Source organism: Falco cherrug, chromosome 10 (genome assembly GCF_023634085.1).
Source record: "Falco cherrug isolate bFalChe1 chromosome 10, bFalChe1.pri, whole genome shotgun sequence".
Classification (NCBI taxonomy): Eukaryota; Metazoa; Chordata; class Aves; order Falconiformes; family Falconidae; genus Falco; species Falco cherrug.
In genome coordinates this window covers 14,686,453-14,710,964 of record NC_073706.1, presented here as the reverse complement: position 1 = coordinate 14,710,964, position 24,512 = coordinate 14,686,453, and the positions used below count along the sequence as shown (strand labels likewise).

Sequence of the window (24,512 nt, the reverse complement as noted above, 5' to 3'; positions counted from 1 at the left end):
CAGCAAACGCCGGGGGCGATGGGGCTCCCCAGGGCCCAGCTGATGAGGCTTCATGCTGCTACCCAATTCCCTCTGGGGGTGAGATGTTCCAGTGGCTTCAGGAATTTGGTCAATGGTGCGAAAGTTGCCCAGCAGCCCCTTCCCTATCCCCACCGCGGAGCACGCAGCAGTTTTCCACCCGGGTAAGAAGGCAGCGCTCGCTCCCGGCACAGCAGTGGTGCAGGCTTGAGCTCTTTATGGTGCTGCAGAGCTTGATCCTGCGGGTTTTCCTTAATTCTCCCTCTGTCGAGGGCCTCTCGCTGCAGGGGAGGGAGCAGGCACGACCTGTGATCTGGCTCTGCCCTCCCGCTCCTGCCGCACTGCATTTTCCCGGCTGTGTCGTTCAGTGCCAGGTTTGGGATCGCGGCATTGTCCGCCCAGCGCAGACAGCTGCTGCCATCTATGGATAAAAAATAGCCCAAATTCACTCCAAATACTACATTAGGGCCATCCTCTCCCCTCTGCCTGGGGCCTTTGCAGCCTCACAGAGGTCAGAGTAAGAGCCAAAGGCAAACCCATGTTGTGGCCGACACACATACCTGGGCATCTTCCCTGCCTGCACATGTTTTAATCAGAAAAGGGGATGTCCTGGAAATACAAGGGGAGATTTTCCTTAAGCACAACACCTGAGCAGCGTATTTTACCTGCCAGCTGGAAATCATGCTCTGCCTTTCTGGGATGTGAGCAGCAAAGTGGCTCAAGTGCCACCTGGGCAGGAGAAAGAACCAAAGTTAGATCTGGGCACGCACCACTGTCCCTGCGGTGATGGGAGCAGCTCTGCTATCCTCACCTGCAGTTTGTGCCAGGGGGTGCGGGCTTCCAGAGCTGATTTCCAAAAGGGCACAGGGAATTGGTGTCAGGGACCCCTAAAATTCTGAGTGATCTGAAAATGCGGGCTTTGTGGAGAGAATTAGGTGGGAAGTCCAGGACTGCCTGATTTGCCTATATGAAAGGGATGTCCACAATTCGGAAAAGGCAGTGAAGAGAGATGATTGCTGCTTGCTGAAATCCAGAGGCTTTTAAGTCAACTTGGTCCCACGAGTTCCTGACATTTGACCCATCCATTCCTCTGCGAAAGCTGGAAAACCATCTTGCAGAAACCAGCAGTGGCACCGAGCAGGATCCGTCTCTCCACAGAAAACTCTTAGACCAGCATCTCCTTTGTGGGATTCAGGGAGGTTTCACTGCCATTCACTACCATCATATGCAAACAAATTCCTCACTAATATAAATCTTTGGGCTTTGATGGGGGTTGGTTCAGCAACAAATTTTTTCATTAAGCTCCCTAATCCTTATTTCTCCCTCTGGATGCATCCAAAGCTTATGCTGTTAGCCAGGTACCTCCGCTGACAGCCCTTCGACTAAAATGATCTGAAGATACGGGCAGCTGGGGCTCTTTTTGCTCAGTGGCTGTGGTTTAATATGAAAAGCCGTCCCCAGGATTAATGCAGGCTTTGCCTAACTTGGAGATGCGCATGGCTGCCAAAACAAACACATCAATCTGTTGAGGCTTGATAGGGCACCAGACACCCTTGCTGTAAAACCAGCATGGTCCAGGAGCAATGCAGTATCCTGCAAACAGCGTTAAACCCCAGGACAGAGGTGTCTTACCTCACCTGGGCTTGACCTAGATCAGGGTCTGTCCCCTCCTGGGCACATGAGGAGATTTACAGGATCAGCTTCTCGCAGCCCCCGCAGATGCTACATCCAGGCAGCAGAAATGTCAGGGTGTCCCTAAAGAGATGCATTTGAAATGGTGTTTTTCTCCTCCCCTGATGTTAAAAAAGATTCCAGAGTGTGGAAATGTTCATCCTGGCTGCTTCCCAGGCAGACAGCGGCTCGGATTGAGTGGTTTTATCCTCCATAGCCTCTTCCCTGCCAGTGGCACCTCGGGAAACAGGAAGAAATAAGAGTGACAATATTAAAATGATGATGGGGAAGGTGAAGAGCAGTGCAGGAGTTAAAATATTCAGAGAAAATCTGAAGATAGGTGGGGAGCTGCTGCGTTTGACTTGGGGATGTGCACCCAAGGGTGTATTATAAGCCCTGGGGTGCTGCTGAGCTCAGAGTGGTGGGATGAGAAAGCTGCATCAGAGGGTGCTGGAGGAACTGCATCCCAGAGGGATGAGCTCCCAACAGTTTTATCTGAGGCCACCACCTCTCTCTCAACCTGGCTGAATTTGGCCAAGAGCCTACAAGCTGCTTACTGGGGACATTGGGGTACAGGGTGTTGTGTGTGTTGTGGTTTCTTAAAGAGATTAAAATCTGTATTGGCACCCACCAAGGCTGGCTGGAGGGCAAGAAGTGCTGGATGGGTCCCTCGGCTGCGTGGGGCTGCCAGCTCATGGAAGATTTATGCTGCATGCAGAGATTTTGCTCCCCTGTGTCTCTGCAACAGGATTCACAGCTTAAGGTGCCAGGGAGCAGGTCAAGCCCTAGAGCTGGAAGTGGCCTGATCCTCCCCTGCTCCCCGTGCTGCCCCATGGCCCTGGCGCCTCGCACCCTGGGGACACCTCTGCACTGCATTCCAGTCTAAATGCTAAGCCTTAGCAACATCCTCTGCTTGTATGTGGGTTTTCAGTAAAAGATGGAGAGTTATTAAGGCCATTGATTTACCACCAGAGGAGGAATTTCACCCCATGAATGTGTGATGTCCGGCTGTTATTAAAAATGTTTAAAGTCAGAAGTGGTTTTACTGTGCTCCCAGGCGAACGTGGGCACCAGGAGCCAACACAGGAGCTGCCTCGGCCCCCATGGCTCCGGAGGCTTTCTGTGGCAGAGCTGAGTTTTGGGGTGAATACCTACAAACACCTGGCGCACGGCTGCCCTAGGGTGGAGGGATTTCCCTGTCTCAATCCCATAACTCAGCCGTTTGGTGGAAAAGGCGTTTCTGGAGGAGCATCCCCATGGCACGCCTGGAGCCACATGCTACCACCCATGCCCAGGATGGATGGGGATGGTTTTTAAGGCCTTTAAGCATTTTCCCTTCAGCATTGCTACCTCAGATCTCCTTGGGCGATTGCCGATAGCTGTGGCTACACCAAAAGCCAGGGGGCCAGGTCCCAGTGGTGTGAGCATGATGGTGGGTCCTTGGGTGTAGCCTGATGCAGCCCAACCCACAAAAGGTACACTGCTGTCCCATCAGGGATGACACCAGACACCGTCCCCAGCTGGCTGGGTGGCTGGAGGGCTTGGGCATCTTGTTATCATTTCCAAAGTTTATTTTTAAACCTCTGGCTCCAATTTAAAGGTATCAGCAGCATGCACTTAGTGCAGGACCTCAAAATACTCCCCTCCTCCTCCTTCCCCTGCCTTTCTGTCCCATCATTTCTGTCTTCATCTCCCCTCTCCAGGTCTACAGCATGAGCCTGAGCTGAAAAAACTGCTTGCATTAAAAGTTCCATGAAATCTTCTCCTGTTTGGTGCCTGGAGCTGGGAGTGCTGCCAGGCAAACAGAGAGAGAGAGGCATGACACATAAACATGGGGGCTTGGAAAGGCTGACCTCAAAGCCAACCCCACGTAAACGTGGTGTAGAAACCTCTGGGAAACACAGTGGGGAATCCCATCCCATCTTAACCTCACTTAAGCTGTGGTATAAGTGAAATGGGAATGCCTGTTTTATGCGCACCGGCCCTGGCACTCAGGATCGCTGCGGGATGCGTTTTGTATAGATGAGAGGATGGCCAATGTCTCAGTGTTTTTTGCTTGTCCATTTCCAGCAGATGGTATACGCTGAAACATCTGGGTGCAAAGCCTCTAAAACTCGTGTGGGAGGAACTGGAAGCCTGACTATGGGAAGAGGGAAACCTAACAGCATTCACCCCTTCCATAAAGCTGCCCTTTAGAGGACAACCGGTGCCCCTACACGCCTCTGATCAGCTTTTCTGATGGCTGTTGCATGAGGCCAGCATGAGGCCATGCATTTCTTCCTTCCAAGGAAAATATCTCCATTGCTTTGTATGGGAAGAAGAAAGACAATAGCAATTTATAGCCATGCCTGTGTCCAGCCTCAACTTCTCCCCAGCGAGAGCAGGGCTTCTGGAGCTGATAACATCAGGGCAGGCATCCCTTGTGGCTGCTGTCTGCTTTGCCCAAACCCCCACCTTCAAAGAAGACCTGATGCATTTTATAGCAACAAAACCACAAGTGCTCAGTTAGCTGAACGCGTTACTCACGGGAAGAAACATCCCCAGCGTGAAGGCAAACTCAGGCAGGCAGCCTGGGGTGTTCGCATCCCAGATACATACAAATTACCAGCACTGCGGATTATTCACTCTCCCAGTCACACTGTGCAGGGCCTCTTTGGAAACAAAACAAAAAAAACCCCAACCCTCAATTATTATGTCTGGGCTAATGGAAATTTTAGCACAGCTTAAACCATCAGATCCTAACTTGGGGAGCTGCAGGGCTGGATGGGGTTGAGGTGATGATGAAAGGGTATGAGGTACCCACCCTGCACGTGTGCAGCCTGCCCATCCTTTTGAGGGGGTTTCTGTTTTCCTGAGTGACCCCAAATCATTTGGTAATAGTTTCTGGGGTGGGGGAAATCAAGCCTAAATAGGATGTACAGGAATTGCTTCAGCTGGGACCTGAATCTGAAGCCAGATGGATGAAGACGAGGCGCTAAACTTCAGCCGCCCTCAGATTTGCCTGCTCAAGTCTCTTTATTTTACATAGCTGAACATTTAAGGACAGACTGCCATCATTTTCCAGGAGGGAAAATGGTTCCACTGGGGTGTGGCAATCGCACTTGATGGTTCACAGGAACCACACACGTTCGGCGAAGCCCTTTTCTCCAGGCACTGGCGAGACCTGGGCACACAGCTGGGGCTTTCAGCTTCCCGGAGGCTGGGCACAGGGTGGCTTGATGGAGCCGGGATTAGCCAGGTCTGACAGCTCGCTCTCCTGCCTGTCTCCCACACTATTTATAGTCTGCTGGGCCATCAGGCTCTGTTTCACTGTAGAAGTAAAGCACAGTGCACTGTCCGTTTCTCTTTTCCCTGCCTGGGAAAAGGGGTGAAAATCCAAATTCTTTTTACTGGAGAAGGAACGGAGAGAGGAGAGCTCCATCACACACTCGCCTGGCCCAAGCGGCACAGGGACCTGGGATTTATTCCATCTCTGCGAAGGCTGAAAGTCTTCATTAGCAAACACAGTCTCTGCCCTGCTGAGGGCAGTTCCCAGGCTGCCTGCAGCCCTTGGGAGTTTATTTTTTGACAAAGTACTAAAATCTGGATAGGAAGAATAAAGGATCTATATACCCATCCCCTCTACGCGTTGTCACACTTGGTGTCCATCCCCGGCACATCCAGACTTGGGGTAACGCTACTACTTCTGTCCCACAAGAAGGCTTGGTCACTCCCTTTAAATGCTGTCTTAGAGCCTTCCTCTTGGAAGTTTATTTTTATTTTTTCTGGCACTCAGTGCATTTTATGTTGCGCAAGGAATGCTGCATAAAAGTAAAAGATATCTTTCCTATCATATTTCTAAGAAAATACCAATGAACTATAACATTCAGAAAAAAATAAAAGTCTCCCTTTAAGTATTAATGAGAGGTTAGTAACATTTTAATCTACATGATGTATACGTTTTTAACCCTTAGGCTATGAAGGTAAGAGTATCTTCATAAGAGTACCTGAGGGTACCTGATTTAGCTATTAAATTCCCTGAAAGGATGGTCTGGGCCATAAAACTGGCCTGGGCTATGACATAGCTTAAATCAAAATTAGCTTTCTTTTGACCTATATTTGGCTTTGGGACACAAAAAATGTTACATTAGCCTTGTAATTGCACAGCCGACACAAGTATAAATATTCTGACCACTACATGTTGTTTTTTTTATGCACAGAAAGTTTCATGTATTACCGAAGGAGATTACTTATGGTTTCCTCATCCTCCTAGGGCTTGAACCCCACCTCCCATTAAATGAGATGATGTTAATAAACCACAGATTCTTGAGCAGCCAACATACATGTTGCAGGTGCAGAAATCTGTTTTGCTCTATTTGTCCCTTAATTTGCTGTTTGCTTCCGGGCTAAGGCATTTCCACCGAGGCAGAAATGTGGGTCAGTGCCTGTGGGGCTCTGCCCTGGTATGTGTTTGCCCCATGTACCCTGCAGGGATCCCTCTTCTCCCAGCACCTGTGGGAAAACAGCCCTTCTGCACCACCGGTCAGACTGGGCACAGGCAGGAGCTGTGGTATAAGGCTGTGGCCCTGGCTGGCCCTGCCCCCCCCCTCCAGTTCCAGTCCTGTCCCTCCATCCCCAGGCTGCCACAGGGGGTCTAAGCCCCACTTGGCCTCCATCTGCACCACTGTCCCTGGACCAGCCCTGCCATCCTTTCCCCTGTCTTCCAAAAAGCCCTTCCTCTCCATCTCCCCCATCCCTCCATCTCCCCCCCACACCTTCATCTTCCATTTCTCCTCTCTCCATCTTTTATCCTTTCACCTTCCTCCCATCCCTCTATCTTCCATCCTGATGTCTCTCTCCAAACACTCTTTCAGCCTTCCACCTTCCTACCCCTCCATCTTTCCCCCCTCCGTTCCCCCCCCTCCGTTTCTCCCATCCCTCTGTTCTCCCCATCCCTCCATCTTCCTCCCATCCCTTTATCTCCCATCCTTCCACCTTCTCCCCCTCCATCTTCCCCCCCTCCGTTCCCCCCCTCCTCCGTTTCTCCCATCCCTCTGTTCTCCCCATCCCTCCATCTTCCTCCCATCCCTTTATCTCCCATCCTTCCACCTTCCCCCCCCTCCATCTCCCCCCCCTCCATCTCTCCATCCCTCCACCTTCCCTTCCTCCCAGCCCCGTTCCCCGTCTCTTCAACATCCCCCCCGCCCCGCTCGCTCGCTCCCTCCCTCCTCCTCCTTCTTCTCCTCCTCCTCCTCCCCCCGGCGCCTCCTCCTCCCCCGCCCGGTACCGCATTGCCGTAGTGCGGGGGGGCCGCTGCATTGCGCTGCCGCCGTCAATAGGTGGGCCCCTCCCGGGGAGATAAAGCCGCCGGAGCCCAAGCTGGCAGCCTCTGCCGCCCCGACCGCCGCTCCGGTAAGAGCTCCGGGCCCCCCGGCCGGGATGGGGCCGCTCCACAACGGGGCGGGGGGCACCGGGCTGGGGGGGGTCCTGCGGGGGGTCAGCGCCCCCCCCGCGCTGTGCGTGCATGGGGTGCTGCCGGCCCCGGGGCGGGGGGACCCCCGGCGAGGGGGAGGATGGAGCTGGGCCGTTCCTTCATCCCGCAGGTGCCGCTTCCCGCAGGTGGGAAATACCGCCCCCCCCCCCCCCCCCAGCCTTTAGCCCCTTGTGTGTGGGGGGGAGTAAAAAGATAAAATAAATCCGCGATTCGCAAAGCGACCCCGCACCTGCCAGCCTGGGTGCTGGGGTGCGCCCGGGCAGGGGTCCCCGCCCGGGGGTGGGCGCCGCGGGGCACCGGGCATCGCTGCGGTGCAAAACGGCCAGAGCCGGGTGGGGGCTGCAGGAGGGGGAGGGGGGCAGCAGGGCAGGGGAGGGGGGTGCTGCAGGAGAGGGAGGGGGCACCGGGGCTTTTGCTGCCCAGGGGGGCTTCTGGCAGCGGATATTATTTCCCGCATGACTGAATCACTGTTAGAGCAGCAAACTCCTCCTGACCTCCTTTGCTTTTATGGGCAGATTCATAAAATTGGATTTTATTAGACGTCAAATTAAAGCTCCTAATTGTGCTGGGTTTGTGTAGCAGCCGCAGAGCCATGGTAACGCTGGGAGATGCCAGAACAGCTTCCCCGGATAAATCGATTTGTGTTTTTTTAGCCTCCTCCCTCTGTTCCATCCAGGTTCATGGCAGCAAAATATAATAGCCCCCGCAGCCCCCAGCCCGTGCCACCGAGCTCCGGGCAGCCCTGCCGTTAGCAGCCCTGCGCGGGGAGCGGGCGAGGGCTATTTTTGTCTGTCCCATTTTGCGGACACCATGTTGTCACCCGAACCATGCACGGCTGGGGAGCGGCGAGGGCACCCTGCACTGACGGGCACCCACAGCTCCTCCCAGGGCACCCACAACATGGAGGAGATGCCCTTGGGTTTGGAAAGACCGAGAAGGCAGCAGTAGCAGCCCTGAGCTGGAGGAAGGTTTTTTTCCAGGGAGGAAGGGCACCTTCAAGGCACCGATGACGTAGCCCTGGGAACTGGGGGTCTCCAGGAGGATGGTGGAGGGCGAGATGCCGAAAACTGTGGCATCTTGCTGAGACTTGGAGGCTGTACATGGCAGCCAGAAATAGCCCGGCTGGCCTCCTTCGGGGTGGGCTGGCTCCGTCCCAGCGCGGGCAGAGCTGCCAGACGAGGCTGGGCACCCCCAGCCGCGATGGGGCGCGTGGTCCAGCGGGAAGGTGGGGCAAGGGGAGGAGAGCCATCCTTGATGGGCTGGGAGGGTGCTGTCACGGGGGCTTTTTTGACGTGCTCACCTCTTCCCCTGCAGCCTCCCCAAAAACGCAGCTGCGTTGCCACTGCCCTCCCCGCCACCGCCCGCCCCGGCCAGCCCCGCGTAGCCCACCAGCATGGGGAAGGAGAAGACGCATATCAACATCGTCGTCATTGGGCATGTGGACTCTGGGAAATCCACCACCACCGGGCACCTCATCTACAAATGCGGGGGCATTGACAAAAGGACCATTGAGAAATTTGAGAAGGAGGCTGCTGAGGTGAGGAGCCCGTCCCTCAGCGTGCCCCCAGCCCCACACTCCCACCTGCAGGGATGCTCCACACTGATGCCCCATGAGTGTCCCGTGGGCGATATTCCCCTTTTCCTGGCACTGCCCTTCTCATACCTTCTCTTTCTCCCTTTGTTCCCATCTATTTTTTTCCCCTCTGCACCCCTGGGTCTTCCCGACTTCTCTGGCCTTGGGAAAATAGGCCATTTGGGCGCTCGCCACCCTCTTCTCTGGAGCTGGGGGACTCCCTGCTGCAGGCGGTTAATGAGGGCAGGGGCATGGTGAGGTCTGCGAGATGGGTTAGAGAACCGGTGGTAATGGCCAGGATTCTGGAAAACCACAAGCCGTGGTGCTTCAGGGAATGAAATTCCTTATTTATAAATTCCTTCTAAAATATTATGCATGAGGAGGAAAACCTGGTAATCCCTCACTGCCTAGTGCAAGGCTCTCTGAATTTCACTCTGAAGCATCTACTTCCAGTGCCTGCTAGGTTGCAGCATCAGCTGGACCACTCATTTGATACAGTTTGTTAAAAACTCCGTTCCCGTTTTCTCAGGCAGGTGGTGTGATGTGTAGCTTGATTGGTAGCCTTTAATACAGAAAAGATTGTATGAAGCACGAGCATTTAAATTAAATTCTTTTGTTTAACTCTTATCATGGAAGAATTTATACAATTTAATGGTGCGTGCATTTAGCAGGCTGTCACACAGTAAAGCACCACCCAATACCTATAATGTGGCAAACACAGAGATGAAAGAGGAAGAAATAGTCTTGAGAAGGAAAACGTGAATTGAAGATCGCAGAAATTAATGATGGTAAATTCTAGAGAGGTGGGTGAGCCAGGAAAAGCCTGGCTGTGTTATTGATAGGGCAGAGCTGGTTTGCGGAAGATGGCTTGTCGTCATCCTTCCAGGAATCTTTAATGCTTTAATGCAGATATCCCTCAATTATTTTTTAAATTTTTTAAAAAAGTATTTTTTTCTCCTTTTCTGGACAAGATCTCATATCTCAAGGGGGGGGGGGGGGGGGGAAGGTTTACAGAGCTGCCACTCTTGATTAGAAATTTTACCGTCTGTCCGTCTTAACACTTTTAATTTGCTGATAGCATCTGAGCTAAACCACCCATTTTCCTACCTCCCTGTCAGCCCCTTTTTCCAGCCTGTAAGCAGAGCTTCCTCCTCCATACAAAATGATCTTTCTCCCCTGTGTTTTAAAATGATTGCTGATATCCCTCCATGTATTTTGCCCCTTTACCTGTAGATCAGATGTGGTGTGATTAGGTTATTGTAGATGTGATTGTGGCTATTTTAATTGAAGAGACACTTTCACTGACTTGCCAGAATATGCGGGGACTGGAAGCTGCTATTAATAGCCTATTGACTGAGCTTACAGACTCCATTTTCTGATGCAGGGCTGGGGAAGGGTTTTCTTCCATTAGGTGGCATTCATAGGAAATGGAGGCCTGCGTGCACCCAAAAAGCCAACAAAAAAAAAAGTAATTTTTTTTTTTTAAGAGAAAAGAGCAAGGATTTTTCTCTTTTTCATTTGCCTCAAGGGCAGAGGTAACAGTATCTCCAAAAGAAGAGCTGTTCTGTTAAAAAGAAAAAAAAAAATTTAAAAAATCATTATTTGTGGTCTCCACATAAAGCTGTCCCTCTGCTGGGGTTCAATGAAGGAAAATCAGGCTGTTTCTGGCACCGAACAGGGAAGGTATTGTGCAAAGCTAGATAATACCCTGGTTTTCTTCAACAACAGCTCTGGGTAACTGAATATACCCCGTGAAAGGAGGGAAACTGTTTGCTAAATAAAGGATCTCGTTTGTCTTCAAGTTACGTATGATGGCGGGTTCTGGGGGGGTCACACGAGACGTCCGGCTGTTTGTGTGCAGGGACATGGTTGCCTGCGATAAGGTGCTGTTTCCCACTCGGCTCCCATGGGAGAGCCAGGGGTCTGCTCCATGCCTCAGTTTCCCCATCCAGAAGTGAAGGGATAGGCTGCTGATAGGTGAGAGGCTGTGGGATGTGCTGACTGAGCTCCTGCCTGAGAACTCCCCGTTATTCATGCATTGCACAAAATGCACCGTTCCTCGCTCCTCGGTGTGTCTCCACCATTTCCAGCAGTAAATGTGCACCCTCTTACGGCCCCCTCCCTTTTCCCCTGGCAAGAGAGGGGTCCAGTGTGCATGCTGACAAGGGCTTAGCTCCTGCTCTGCCCCCTCACCAAGCCTGATGCTGATGCCAGGAGGATGCCTAGGAGTGGGGATCTGATTCTGGATTTTTCCACCCCCTGACTGCCCTTCCTGCAGGCACGAGAGCTCACAGCTGCCCCGCAGAGATGGGGCATCACCCTCTTGACCCGGCGTCCCCTCTGAGGAGGGAGAGGCTTGCTCCTGGCTTTAGGATTTTGTTGGTAATCCTCCAGAGCAAGCTGCAAAGTCATCGCGGTGCTCGGCTGTTACGTAAAGGGGCCGGTGTCATTAATTCCTTGTGCTGGCTGGGCTCGGGTCTGGAGCGCAGGACCCAGGCACGGTGTGGGCAGGACAGTTTTAGATGCGGTGCTGTTAGCTGCCTTGGTGAGGATGAGCACTGAAGCGTTCGCTGCCCGCAATCAGGAAGCGCATCCCTCTGGACCAGTGATTTATAATTGGCCAGAATGAATTCTATGCATTGATATTCCAGAAGAAACTGCGGTCACAGAGGACACTGCAATGGAGGGATGGGAGTGGGGATTGCAGCTCTGTCCTTGCACAGGGATAGGAGCCCATGAAATCATCCACAAATGACCTAAATTCTATTTTCTGTCTTAAAAAAAACCCTTGTGTCTGAGGCCAAGAGCTGATGATCGATGGCCATTAACCCTTTTCTTCAGCCAGGCTCCCCAGGCTGCCCCAGCATACAGTGTGGTCAGCAAGGGGTGGTCTTGTCCTGCCCCATCTCCATGTTGGCAGGACCCAGCTCAGACTGGGAGCACCACCACTGTGCTGCTGGGGGTGGGGAAGTCCAGCTCTCCCTGCTGTCATGATGTCCAAGGACACTGATCCAAAAGAGAAAGCGGTTCAGAAGTGACACTGTGGTTTTATCAAGGAATGTGCTTTATTGCAGAACAGAGATTTGCTGTAGCTAATCTCACCCAGCACAATTTTATGCATTACAATGTTGGCTGAGATTTTGGCCATTTGGCAACAACAGTTGGTCTGGCTGCAGCTCACAGTAGCTTCTCGTGTGAATTTGCACACACTGTGGCAAAAATCAATCACGTTTCTCTTCTGCTCATAGCAACCAGCTCACATTTCATTTGCTTTTAACCCATTCCCATCCTATACCCCTGCCAGTTATGGGCTTACTCAAGCAGCGATGCCCTTTCCCATAATCAGCTGTCTCACAGGCTCAGTTAACAGATTAAAATGCAACAAGAAGAAGCTTTCCAGCATTGCTCTATAGTTCTAAAGCAGTATGATTTCCCAGCAACACTGCAGGACCATGGCGTTTCATGGAGACCTCATGGGTCACTTGTTCCAGCTCCTGCCCGTCCAGCCCCGCTCACAAATTCACTTCATGGTTCTTCTTCCAGCCTCTCCTCCATCCTGTCGAGGAATGTGTTGAGAGCAGTATCTCCTTTCACCTGTATTTATTAGTAAATATATCACGCCTGCCATTGAATTTAGGGAATTTTGTCTTCAATGATTCCAATGTGACCCTCTGCCTACGTGAGCTTGGGATGTGACTAGAGGGTGGGTTGCCAGCACCAGCGCTGTGGCGGGTTTCTCACTGGCTCTTGCCTTTGTGTTGGCCAGATGGGGAAGGGGTCCTTCAAATACGCCTGGGTGCTGGACAAGCTGAAGGCCGAGCGTGAGCGTGGCATCACCATTGACATCTCGCTGTGGAAGTTTGAGACCACCAAGTACTACATCACCATCATTGACGCACCTGGCCACAGGGACTTCATCAAGAACATGATCACCGGGACTTCCCAGGTAAGAAATGGTGGCCGGGGGTGGGGAGCTGCTGGAAGTTGGAAGCTGAGACTTGCTGACAAGACCAGGGTCGTGTAGATGCTGTTGGAATCCTTTTGGAGGTTGGTAGCTGAGGCAGCAGACATCAAAGAATGTTGGGTAGGGTCCACGCAAGAGGCTGGGTAGCAGCAGCAGACCCAGCATGCCACAGTGGTCCTGCACCTCCCTGGGCATCTAGGAGAAAGGGCCTCCTTGAGCACAAAAACATTGTTTCTCCACCCCATTTGCCCTACGTGGAGGAGGTGAGGATGAATGTGGCCTCTCTGGGAGGTGGGATGCTGTGAGCTACAGGCCTCTGTGTGAGGAGATTTCCACATTATTTTAGCCTTGGCCCGCTGAGTTATACAAGAAACTTTAAACAATCCATTAGGAGTTATTGACTCAAGGAGACTCCATGGATCTTTTCTCCTTCCCTTTCCTTGAAAGAGCTGTCCCATAAACCACATCCCATTGCCAAACTCCACCTTCCAGTGTAGAGTGGTTTCCCCTCGTTGCACTGCAGGACACGCCTGCATCTCCCCGTGGGCTGTGGGTGCTGGATAAGCCTCGCTGCGTGTCTAGCGAGGTCCCCATTGTGATGCCAGTTGGGCTGGGCATGGCTTTCTGTCAAAACCAGAATCTGTCAAAACAGAGGGAATCTGGGGAGCAGTTTCCATGGCTGGAGTCTCACTCGTCACCCAGGCAGATTATTTGCAAGACTTCAGTAGGGCTTCAGATAAGGTCTCGTCTGTGCAGCCCTGGGTGATCAAGATGAGGTCCTGCTTAGGGTCATCAACTGGAGGGACCCACCCTGGTTTCCAACCCATGTTGCAAAGCCATGCACATTTGGCAAGTCTGAAATAACACAGTTAGGTCAGTTTTGAGGTAGATCGGAAGGATTATGGGTAGCAGCTGGCAGGGACCCTGCCCAAGCCATGAGTAGAGCTCATCTGGGGCTTACTCAGAGCTCTTAGGGGTGTCACCAGGAGCAATGGTCTCTGGGGGCAGGAGCAATTCATTAGCTCTCTCCTCCCAGGCTGACTGCGCCGTCCTGATTGTTGCCGCCGGTGTCGGTGAATTTGAAGCCGGCATCTCCAAGAACGGGCAGACCCGTGAGCACGCCCTGCTGGCTTACACCCTGGGGGTGAAGCAGCTTATTGTGGGCATCAACAAGATGGATTCCACAGAGCCCCCATACAGCGAGAAACGCTATGATGAGATCGTCAAGGAGGTCAGCGCCTACATCAAGAAGATCGGCTACAACCCAGCCACAGTTCCCTTCGTGCCCATCTCGGGCTGGCATGGAGACAACATGCTGGAGCCCTCTCCCAATGTAAGTGTGTGCTGTGTGAGACTTCCCCCCCACCCCAGCTGTCCCGATTCAGGCTGAAGCTGACCTCCGTGCTCTGAAAACCGCAGACACGTTTTGTGCGCCCGTTGCGTGTAATGGCCCGTGTTGCCAGCATAGATGTGTTTGTCACGTAGCTCAGAGTGCGCTGAGCCGGGATGAATGGGCGCACTGTTCGTGGGCACGCTGGTCGCTGTACCGTAGCCAGATATCCCGGCAGCTAACCTTGAGCATCTCCAGAGGATGATCTGTGTGGCTTTGCTTCTGGGATGTGATTTGAAGGTTTCGCATCGTCAGTCCCATGGTGACGTTAGAGCCTTCCACAGCAATTGTCACTCTCAGCAGGAGCATCATGTGTGGGTTTAGGGCATTGTTTTCTGGGGGAAACAACACAGTCTGGTGACAGGCTCGGAACAGTGCTCACCACGCAGCCAGGTCCCCCTGTGCTGGGCATCAGGTGCCCTTTCCCAGTGGTGCTGTATGCCGCTGTGGCAGCCAAACCTCCAGTTTCAGTGCTGGGATCTCACTTCTTAAGGTGACTTTTTCTCGTGGAGGTACCAGGTTTCTCTGGCCAAAACCATGGTTTCCTAGAGCATCCATTTGGGGCTGCTCCTTGTCCAGTTGATTTTTACGGTGCCTCTCCCTCCATGCCTTGGTGGTGGTGGGGATACAAAGGCAGGGTGCTCTGGGTGGGCCCACGCCATTATTTCATATGGGGAGAAAGAAGAGCTTGAGGAAGGATGGAGGCTTCTCAGCAGACATGCTGCCGATAACATTTATTCCAACACTTTTTTTGGGGGGAAAAAGCTACCCCAGCTTTAGTCTTCTAAAGAAATGATGGGCTGGAAAGTTCTGGCCAGAGGAAGGTCCCTGCCCTTCTGCTGGCTTCTGGGCAACCTTGAGCAAGGCGCTCAGACCAGAACCCCTCAGCAACCTCTTGTGAAACCAATGGGAAACGTAATGCCTAAGGGGACGTTAGGACTTCACCCGTGGATTACGGGTCAGGGCTCTATATCGAGGGAGGCAATGTACGAGTATAGCAGCAAGTGAGGGAGGGCAGGGATCACAAGCCTGAGCTAGAGGGGTGCTGCAATGCAAGTTCACACAGTCATGAAACGCAGCTCACAGCCTTTGCACGGGAAAGGCAACTCCCTTGGGTCTGACTTGGGAGGGAGGAATTTTTGGGGTGCTTGGGAGGTTCCTGTCCCCTGCGGAGCAGAGCTGGGATAAAGGTCAGTTGCGGCCATGCCAAACCCAGCCGCATAGTTCCTGGGTGCCTCAAATCAGACAGGCTCCAAATGTCAGCAGCTGCTGGGCCGGGAAGATGATCCCAAACAATTCTCCTATTAATAGGCTGCAAAGGGGAGGCACAGAGCAGGATGGGGCTCGCTGGCCCCCTTCCTCCGGATGGGTCTCAGAGCATGTTCTCAATGCAATGTGCTGCCCAAGGGAAGGCAGTGGCCAAAACTTGCCTCTCTGCCGTAAGGAGGCAGCTGGCCTCAGGGTGGGTTCCCAAGAGCTGCCTGAGCTCAGGAATTGGGAAGAGAGCCTGGCCAGAGGTCTGGATCAGCATGAGCTTTGCCAGAGAGGGTGCAGGGTCCTCCCCATGCTGTGGTCCCCAGGAGGTTCCCATCCTGCCTTTGCCAGGACACTGGCTTGGAACAGATTTCTCCTCCCCATGCTGCACCACATCTAGGGACGCTCGAGCAGGAAGCTGGTGCAGATACCTCTCTTCTCGTTCCTCACCTGAAAGAGCTCTTTTTTTTTCACTCATACTTTCTGGTGGGGTTTCACTAAAGCCTAAGACAGTCAAGTGACTTGTCTGTCTGTGAGGGGACTTATCAGAAAGTGGGGGTTAAAAGCTGTGACATCCCTACAGCTCCTGTCACCTCTGGGCGAGGGGAGGTGCGGTGGTACACCAGGCTGGAGCCAGCTCTGCGTGGGAGAGTCCAGCCCATGTCCCTGTTGCACAGCAGCCCATGGCCAGCTGCAAAAAATGATGGCTGGGCTGCACTCTTGCATCAAAGTTTGATGTTTGAGAGCTTTTTGGCAAATGGGGGTTTATGTGAAGCCATCCAGCAGAACTGGGCCATTCAATGTGGTTTGGGAGACTTTCACCCCGTGGGATGCTGCAACTCAAGTGCACCCAGCCTGCGGTGCAAGGGAGTGTGGGGGCCTGGGGCTGCAGCCTCAGCGTTGGGGTGTGTGCGGTGGCTGAGTTGGGATGCTCACGGGCTGGGTAAAGTCAGAGAAGGGCAACTGTTCTGTAAAATGCACTTGGGGTGCAGAAGAGTTGGAGCTCAGCTGTTATTTATGGGGGCTTGAGCCTTCAGTTTACTCTGGCTGTGCCGTTTGGTCCAATCCTGCTTTTGCCATAGGAGTGGTGGAATAGCAATTGCTCTTTGGGAAGCAGATTTGAGGAATACATAAGAGGTTTTACTTGGGTGGCCTTAGGAGGCAGCACAAACCAGGTTTTGCAGATGCTTCTCACCCTGGGGCCATGCTGAGGTGGATTTGCTCGAGAAGGTGTCAAAGCACATCTTTTACGTGATTCTTGGGATGTCAGAAGTTTCCTGGATAAAGCATCAAAAGGAACAAGCATGGCTCGGACAGCCAGGCATCACGGGCAGAGGTTGCCATTTTCCCATGTCCCCAAGCCGTGCAGGGACAGAGGCGCCAGTGCTGCAGGGCACGTGGTGGCCGTCACCTTCAAGAGCAGAGCCTTCAGGCAGCTGGCTGCCGGGGGCAGCTGCTCCCATGGGCACCTGCGCGGCGTTTTGGGCCATGCGACAGCAGGCTGGAGGGAAGGTCTGAGTCATCCTGCACATCACATGCGGCCCCGTCACCAGCTGGATGGATTTATCATTTCACCAAGCTGTTAGCGTGGTGCTGGGACTGGCTGATAGCTGCAGTGCCCTGGGAAGGATCCCTCTGCAAAAGTGTCCCCAGGCTTCTCCTGCCACTGTCACCAAGGAAGACAATTGATGTCAGATGTGACCTTCTGAAGGGGGCTGACCTGAGCATGTTTGATACAGGCTGAATCCCCTGGCTGGACTGAGCTCTTTCCCTTGCTCCTTCCCAAAAGAGGCACAGACTGTGGGGTAGGAAACCAGCCTTGGCATAGCTGTGTCCTCCAGAGATGGCTGTGAAGCCAGGGGTGCTTTGGGGGTCCCATTTCCCCCCCAGCCCCATGCCCACTGCACTATGCCACTGCTGTTGGTGCTTAAGAGAGAAGCCACATCCATAACGTGCGTGATGGAGCTGGGGCACGTGGGCAGCATTTTACATCTGAGTGGGAAAACATTGTCTGAACCTCTCTGTGCAGAGGAAGGGGGAATGACCTCTCAGGCTCTGATCTCTCTTTGTTGTATCAGGGTTGTTTCAGACCCGGGACTGAATTTTTCTTGCCAGCAAGCCCCAGGCATTGCTACAGGTTCCAAATGTGCAGCATCACCCCAAGAAAGCACTGCTTTTCCCTGCATCAAAGCATGGCCTCTGCTGAGCACGTTTCCATACCTCTCTGCCTCTTTTCTGGCCAATTTTAGCTTCAAAGGTCCAATTTAGGGCAGGAGCAGAGAGCATCTGTGAAAAACAATCCTGCCTCTCAGCAGCCCTAGTGCAAGTGCTGGGTTTCGAGCATCCTTCCAAGCCAGGGTTTAAAATTCAAACCCTGGAGGGATGACAGAAGGAGCGAGCAGGGAGAAGTGTCTTTCTGGGGCTCACTTTGAAGAAACTTGGTTCCCAGGACTGAAGGTTGAGTGCTTTAGCTGGGATTTGGCTGGAGACCCTGTGGTCCCTGTGCTGGAGGCATGGTTGGAAGGCAGGATCCAGGTCTGGCACAGCGCCCGTTTGTTGGTGTTGGAAATGGGCTGTGAATTTGCTGGCTTTAACCACTTCCATCCTTTTTCTACTGTTAATGGATGTTTGTCATGTTTCTAGAAGAGAGGCGGGGGGAGACCAAGTAAAGGGGTGCAGATAAGCCTGCAGGGATGGTGAAGTGGAAAGAAGTCCCCAGGTAAAGCCAGGACATAGCTGGACTGACTCCATGAAGGCTGTCCTGGTGGGACGTCTCTCTGGGGTCACCTCTGGAAGCTGAGGACAGGCACACTTGGTGCATGTTGGAAGTGTTCAAGGCCAGGCTGGATGGGGCTTGGAGCAACCTTGTCTAGTGGGAGGTGTCCCTGCCCATCACATGGGGGTTGGAATGAGATGGTCTTTAAGGTCCCTTCCAACCCAAACCGTTCCATGATTCTATGTTGTTGCTGCTGTGTTTCCAGATGCCTTGGTTCAAAGGCTGGAAGGTGGAGCGCAAGGAAGGCAACGCCAGCGGGGTGTCCCTCTTGGAGGCCCTGGACACCATCCTGCCCCCAACTCGCCCCACAGATAAACCCCTGCGCCTGCCCCTCCAGGATGTCTACAAGATTGGAGGTGAGCATATCCCTCTTCCTTCTGCTTTAACTGGAGTCTTCATTCCGTGGGAGTTTGGGAATGACATTTCCAGACACTGGGAAACTGGAGGGATTGAATTCTTCAAACTTGAGATAATGCTGGGGAGGAGGGTGGCAGCTCCAGGGCAAAGACCCCATTAGAGATTGGGCTGTCTGGGGTGGTGGTAGATGTGCCCAAAGGTGTCCAGGGAATGGAGAGGAGCAGCAGGTTTATGAGCTCTCCCCAGGGAACGTGCAGTGCCAGAATGGCTGCAGATTCAGTTGTCCCAGAGGCCATGGCTAGCAAGGCAAGTCGGAGGCAGCAAAAGCCATGCTGGGACTCAGATGAGGGACAAGACCAGCGGCGGGGCCACTGATGAGGCTGGTGTGCGGCACCTTGGCCGCGGTCTGCCTATGCTTCCCAAATGCTGGTGTCCATCATCGGCACCTCTGTCTGCTGAGCTGGCCCATGGCACCAGCCATGTAGGGAGTGCAGCGGCCAGCTCGTCTCCCCTTCCCTCTGGAGTGGTGATGGGGACGCTTTTCTGAGCTATAAATACCCTGTGAGCTCTCTGACCTGCTGGCAGCAGCAGGCAGCCCTGCTGACTCCTGGGCTGCTGGATCAGGCAGGCACAGCCATTTCTAGCCCTTTTCCACACTTTTCCAAGGACACATGCACTGCAGAAACCAGGTGGGGATTGAACATAGGTTTTAGCAGGCTTTTTAATGCGGTCTTCTGTTTGCAATGGAGATGAAAGGTCATGAGCAGGTCTGTGTCCTCCCCTAGCTCAGCTGGGACAAAGAGATTTGGGTTTACCATAAGGCAGGTCCTTAGAGAGCAGAGGCACCATGGGGAGGGAGGAAGGGAGGCAGAAGGGTGGATGTGGAGGAGCAGACAGGTCCAGCCAACCTCTTTTCAAGGTTGTTTCTCTTAACGATTCTTTACCTGACTCCAAAGGTGAGTTTTCCCAAAGTCTTATAATGACACAGGGTATAAAAGGTCCCCTTCATTTAAATAGCCACCCTCATTCTTTGTCACTTTTGGGCCTTGTCCCATGCTGATGGTGTGGCCGTCAAGGATTTGGAGCATCCTGTTGCACACAAGCTGTGATGTGCCCAGTCCTCCATGTAGGGAACTCCACCACTGCTACAAAGGAAGAGCTTTCAGGGTATGTGCATTGCTCAGGGTCTTCTGATTATGGTGTTACTCATTTTTTACAAAACATCGGGTAGAAAGGACAGACTGGTGGTATTTTTGAAGACCCTAATGTTGATCTTGCTGCTAAAAGCTGGGGGGTTTGAGTCAAGAAGCAAATACCATTTTTGGTGAAAACCACTGAAGATGTTTTGCTTTTGCTGCAGCCAGGCTCTGGCCCAGGAATATGCCAAGCAGGTTACATTTTGCTCTGCTCTGCCCTTGTCTCCACAGGGATTGGCACAGTCCCTGTGGGCCGGGTGGAGACTGGCATCCTGCGACCTGGCATGGTGGTCACCTTTGCACCTGTGAACATCACCACCGAGGTGAAGTCTGTGGAGATGCACCATGAGGCCCTGAGTGAGGCTTTGCCTGGGGACAATGTTGGCTTCAATGTGAAGAACGTCTCTGTCAAGGACATCCGCCGCGGGAATGTCTGCGGGGACAGCAAGTCGGACCCACCGCAGGAGGCAGCACAGTTCACATCTCAGGTCAGCAAGAGCTGGTGGTGCCACCGTGCATGGTTTGCCACTCTCCTCCGGCTCCCAGCCTTGCCCTGACACTGCTCTGTCCCCCAGGTGATCATCCTGAACCACCCTGGCCAGATCAGCGCCGGCTACTCGCCCGTCATCGACTGCCACACTGCACACATCGCCTGCAAGTTTGCTGAGCTGAAGGAGAAGATTGACCGACGCTCTGGCAAGAAGCTGGAGGACAACCCCAAGTCCCTGAAATCGGGGGATGCAGCCATCGTGGAGATGATCCCCGGCAAGCCGATGTGTGTGGAGAGCTTCTCCCAGTACCCACCCCTTGGTAAGGGAATGGCTCTTAGGAGGTCTCCTGCAGAGGAGCACAAAGGCTCTACAGGTGTAGAGCTCACACCAGGCATGCTGAGCCTCTCCCAGTATCTCCCACCAGTTAGACTGGGGAGGGAGCTGGGAAAGTTGTATTGCTCCCCCATGTGCTGGAGGTGCAAAACTGATGCATGAATGTGTTAGGGCTGGTGGGGTGGGGTGGGTTTTCTGCTGAGCTGGGTTTCCAAAGGCAGGGTTTTCTCTCTGGGAGCAACAGGACCTTTCCTTCAAGGTTACTAAACCCCGACAGTTTCTGAATGCAGAAACATTTTTCAGCTTCCCTCTCTCTGCCCTAAAACACAACTGGTCAAGAGAAGAAAGAGGGAAGTTTGCTCAGCAGCAGTCACCTTGTAATGCAGGGAAGTGCCATGCTTTCCGTGGATGATGTGGCACATCTGCAAGCTTAGCAATGCCAGGAGTTTGCAGAAAGCAGATGTGATTTAAAGTCATTTAAACAGAGAGGACCATCAGGGCTAGCTTGGTGGTCAGAGCAAGGCATGGTGGCTCATGGCTTGTTCCTTCAGGAACCTGCTCCCAAGCCAGGGATGATATATGGTACCACGAGTGGTGGGCGTAGATCCCACCATCACCCACCCAGAAGACCTCAGCCTTAGGGCAGGCAAGGCAGCTGCGTGTCACTCACGTCCCCCTGCTCTCCATCCCGCAGGCCGCTTCGCTGTCCGTGACATGCGGCAGACTGTGGCCGTGGGCGTGATCAAGAACGTGGAGAAGAAGAGTGGTGGGGCTGGTAAAGTCACCAAGTCTGCCCAGAAGGCCCAGAAGGCTGGCAAATGAATTGTGGGCTCCCAGTGCATTGCGCAGAAACCATCCCTGACACCAGGACGCTGCCACCGTCTCCCCCAGGCGCACGTGTGCACATCAGCTTGTAAGAGTTTATATGTCAACGACTGGATGCTCACCATTAAGGTCCAGTGGAAATTCTTTAAAAGGAAAAGCATGTTCCAGCGTTTGTGAGGCTTCATGTTAATTTTACCAATAAAACTGGTACAACATCCACAGTGGAAAAAAAAAAACCCAAACAAAAAACAAAAAAACAAAACCAACCAACCAACCCAAAAGGTGTGGAGCTCTGTGTGTGCGTCTGTCATTGAGGGGCTGGTGTCCATGGGGTTTCTGTAGTTCCACTTAGAGCAGATGGGGGGGGATGGGTACAGGCAGGGCTGGGTGGAATTTTGAAGGAAGGAGGAGAGTTGGACACCCTGATTCAGGATGCCACCCAGCACCCAGCCTTTCCCCAGCTCTCCCCCCTTGACCGATGCAGGTGTCTGGGCTGATCCCCTCAGCCTGAAGCAGACGCTGTTCTTACAGCAGTTTTGATACTGTTCTTGACCTGCTCAATCCTCTAATATCAATTATTAGGGCTTTTATTATAATTTTTTCTATGCAAAACCACCTTAAGTTAACCTCTTAAAGTTAGGCCATTTAAAAAAAGACAATAGCATACCCCTATCTCCTGGAAGGGCTAGCAGCATCACTTTTGTTCTTTATATTACTGCATCGTTCTGGGAGAAGCAGCCGAGGCTGCCTTCTCTCCACACTTCTTTGCCTCACACATAGCAGACCCCTCAGCCCTTTCCAAAGAATACAACTGGAACGTTTCTCCCCAGTTGAAGCCCATGTGCTGGAGCCCAGATGTGACTTGGGGCTCCCAAAAAACCCCAAAATTCCTGGCCTTCACCCAGGATGGTGTCTTGGCTCCCGTTGCAAACTTGCAGCCCGGGGCGAGGTGTGCGCCTCCCCCCCAGTCACCCAGCGGCAGCTATCCCAGTGCAAAGGGTTGTGGTTGGCAAGTGGTTAGGACTGACCAAAACGCATCATGAGGAGCTTCAAGGGGAAGAAAGGTGGGAGCAATGAGTGCAGGGGAGGAGTGGGAGGTGGGACAGCAAAGCAGGGAGATGGAGGAAGGCGGTGCGAGGGTGCTGCTGCCACCCTGCCACAGTGCTCCAGGGACGTGTCCAAGGGGTGTTTCCTCCCTGAAGGTGGGGTTAGCAGCGTGCTGGGGCATCCTGAGCTTCTCTAGGCTCATGGCTTGGCTTTTAAGAGAAGCAGGTAGCCCAAGCCCTGTTCTCATAGGTCCGTGGTGGCCAAGGGCCAGGAGCAGATGCCTTGTACAGGCTCTGCGAAGGATGGCACCATGCAAGGTCCTTCCCAGGAGAGCTTGAGGCACAAGTATCATTACTGTTCGTGTTGCAGGAGCTCTTAATGATCCTAATTAACATCTGACACTCTGCAGCACTAAGTGCCCCCAGGCAGAGCCTCCAGGAGCTGACACCAAGCTGAATTACAGACAGCTCTGCATGAAGCCACTGCTGCCTGCTCCCCCAACAGCATCCCCATCCCACATCCCGGTCTGACAGCAGATGGACACATACCTGCTCACTGAGCCATGTTCCCCAAAACCCTGTGCACAGGCTACTGAGGCTTCTCACTCCTCTTAACACCCCCAGCATCTACCAGCTTCATCCATAGAAACTGATTTGATGCCCAAGGTCTTTGCAGTACTTGGGCCCTAAGAAGTGCCATGTCCTTGGCATGCTATAAATTGGAAGGGGACCTGGGGATCCGTTCAGGCACAGCATGACCGTGGGAGAAGTCTGTTTTCCGACTGATAGTTTAATCTCATCTTCCAGCTCCTCCTGCATTTCCCAGCTCCTAAGGCATGTTGTTCTTGAGCCAGCACAGCAGATTTGTGCCCCTCCCTGGGTATTTCCAAGCAGGGCTTGAAAACATCACCATGTGCATGTTTTCCTCCATCCTTAAAAGCAGCAGGTACAGGAACTCCTGTGGGAACCTCCCTCCCATGCTGTCCAGGAACCTCCAGCTCTCTGGTCCCCAGTGGAAGCCAGCCACTGGCACAGCAGGAATGGGGACAACCTTGGGGGCAGGTGAGGGACAGAGAAGAGCAGGGGCAAAGTCTGCACCTGGTCCTCTGTAGCTATTTTAAGAGCAAAAACAAGTTTGACAAAACCATAGCTACGTTTCCATAGAAATATGCCAAGGGAGCTGTGAAAGATGCTCTAGCAGCAATGCCTAAGTGGTGCGGTAATTAACAGTGTGACTGCAGAAAAGGAAAAATAGAAAAACCCAGAGGATTTGACTCAAACTTGTTCACGGCTCATAGCAGGTCCAAATTTTCAGCCTGATTTCAGTGTGGTTAGTACCCTGGGTAATATGCAGGATCAGAAAGAAGAGACAGGGGTTGAGCAGCAGCATCATCTCCCATTTTGGAAGTTTGGGTCAGGCTCTGTAGTCAGAATCAACAAAAATACTATAATAATTTAGACCCACTTCAAAGCATGAGATTCAAAAAAGAAAATTAAATAAGCTGAATTTCCATGGATCTCAAATCAAAATCAAATGAAGCCATGACCTGCCTCCACCCAAACCTTGGGTCTGAAGACTCATTGTGGAGCCAGGTTTGGGGCTGGATCAATGGGACACTGTGTGCAAACCATTGCCTGGCCCCCCAGGGCTTGCAGGCACACCATGGGTGATGCTTTCGTCGGTGCAGGTGACCCATCTTGGGGCTCTACCCAAATTATAAGCAACCCAACTTCACCCTGAACTGGGCCACAGATGGCACGTGGCAAACCTTGCGGTGAGCTCAAGTCGACAGCAGAGCCGCCGGTGTGGTGCAAAGGCTGGTGGGCGTTGCATGGCCCATGGCAGGTGCTGGTGAGATGCATTTTAAAACACTGACTTCTCCTCCAGTCCCCCCCTGCCACGGCCAGGTGCGCTGAGACCTCGCAAAAGAGAACTCAGAGGTGGTTTTTTTCTAGCAGCTTTTTAGCTTTCGGAGGCATTTTTCATCACCGTTCTCCCTGCAGGCGTCGCACGGATGCTTCCCCTCCGTAGCAGTCTCCGTGATGCCATCTCGTGGAAACAGGCACAAAGTCCTTCTGGAGCAGGTGCCAAGGAAAGGAAATCCAGCCCCCTGGCCACCTCTGCACAGCCTGGCCCTGGCAGGC

General features: G+C 53.0%; 1 protein-coding gene across 1 annotated transcript; it reads left to right on the top strand.

Annotated features, from left to right (window-relative positions):
* The first annotated feature begins 6,925 nt into the window (after positions 1-6,925).
* EEF1A2 (eukaryotic translation elongation factor 1 alpha 2) lies at positions 6,926-21,538 on the top strand. Its single transcript, XM_055722897.1, has 8 exons — positions 6,926-7,080; positions 8,477-8,699; positions 12,502-12,681; positions 13,736-14,032; positions 18,325-18,475; positions 19,904-20,160; positions 20,248-20,482; positions 21,191-21,538. The coding sequence occupies exons 2-8, from the start codon at positions 8,556-8,558 to the stop codon at positions 21,316-21,318; spliced, it is 1,392 nt and encodes a 463-aa protein (XP_055578872.1). The 5' UTR covers positions 6,926-7,080; positions 8,477-8,555; the 3' UTR covers positions 21,319-21,538.
* The last annotated feature ends 2,974 nt before the right edge of the window (positions 21,539-24,512 follow it).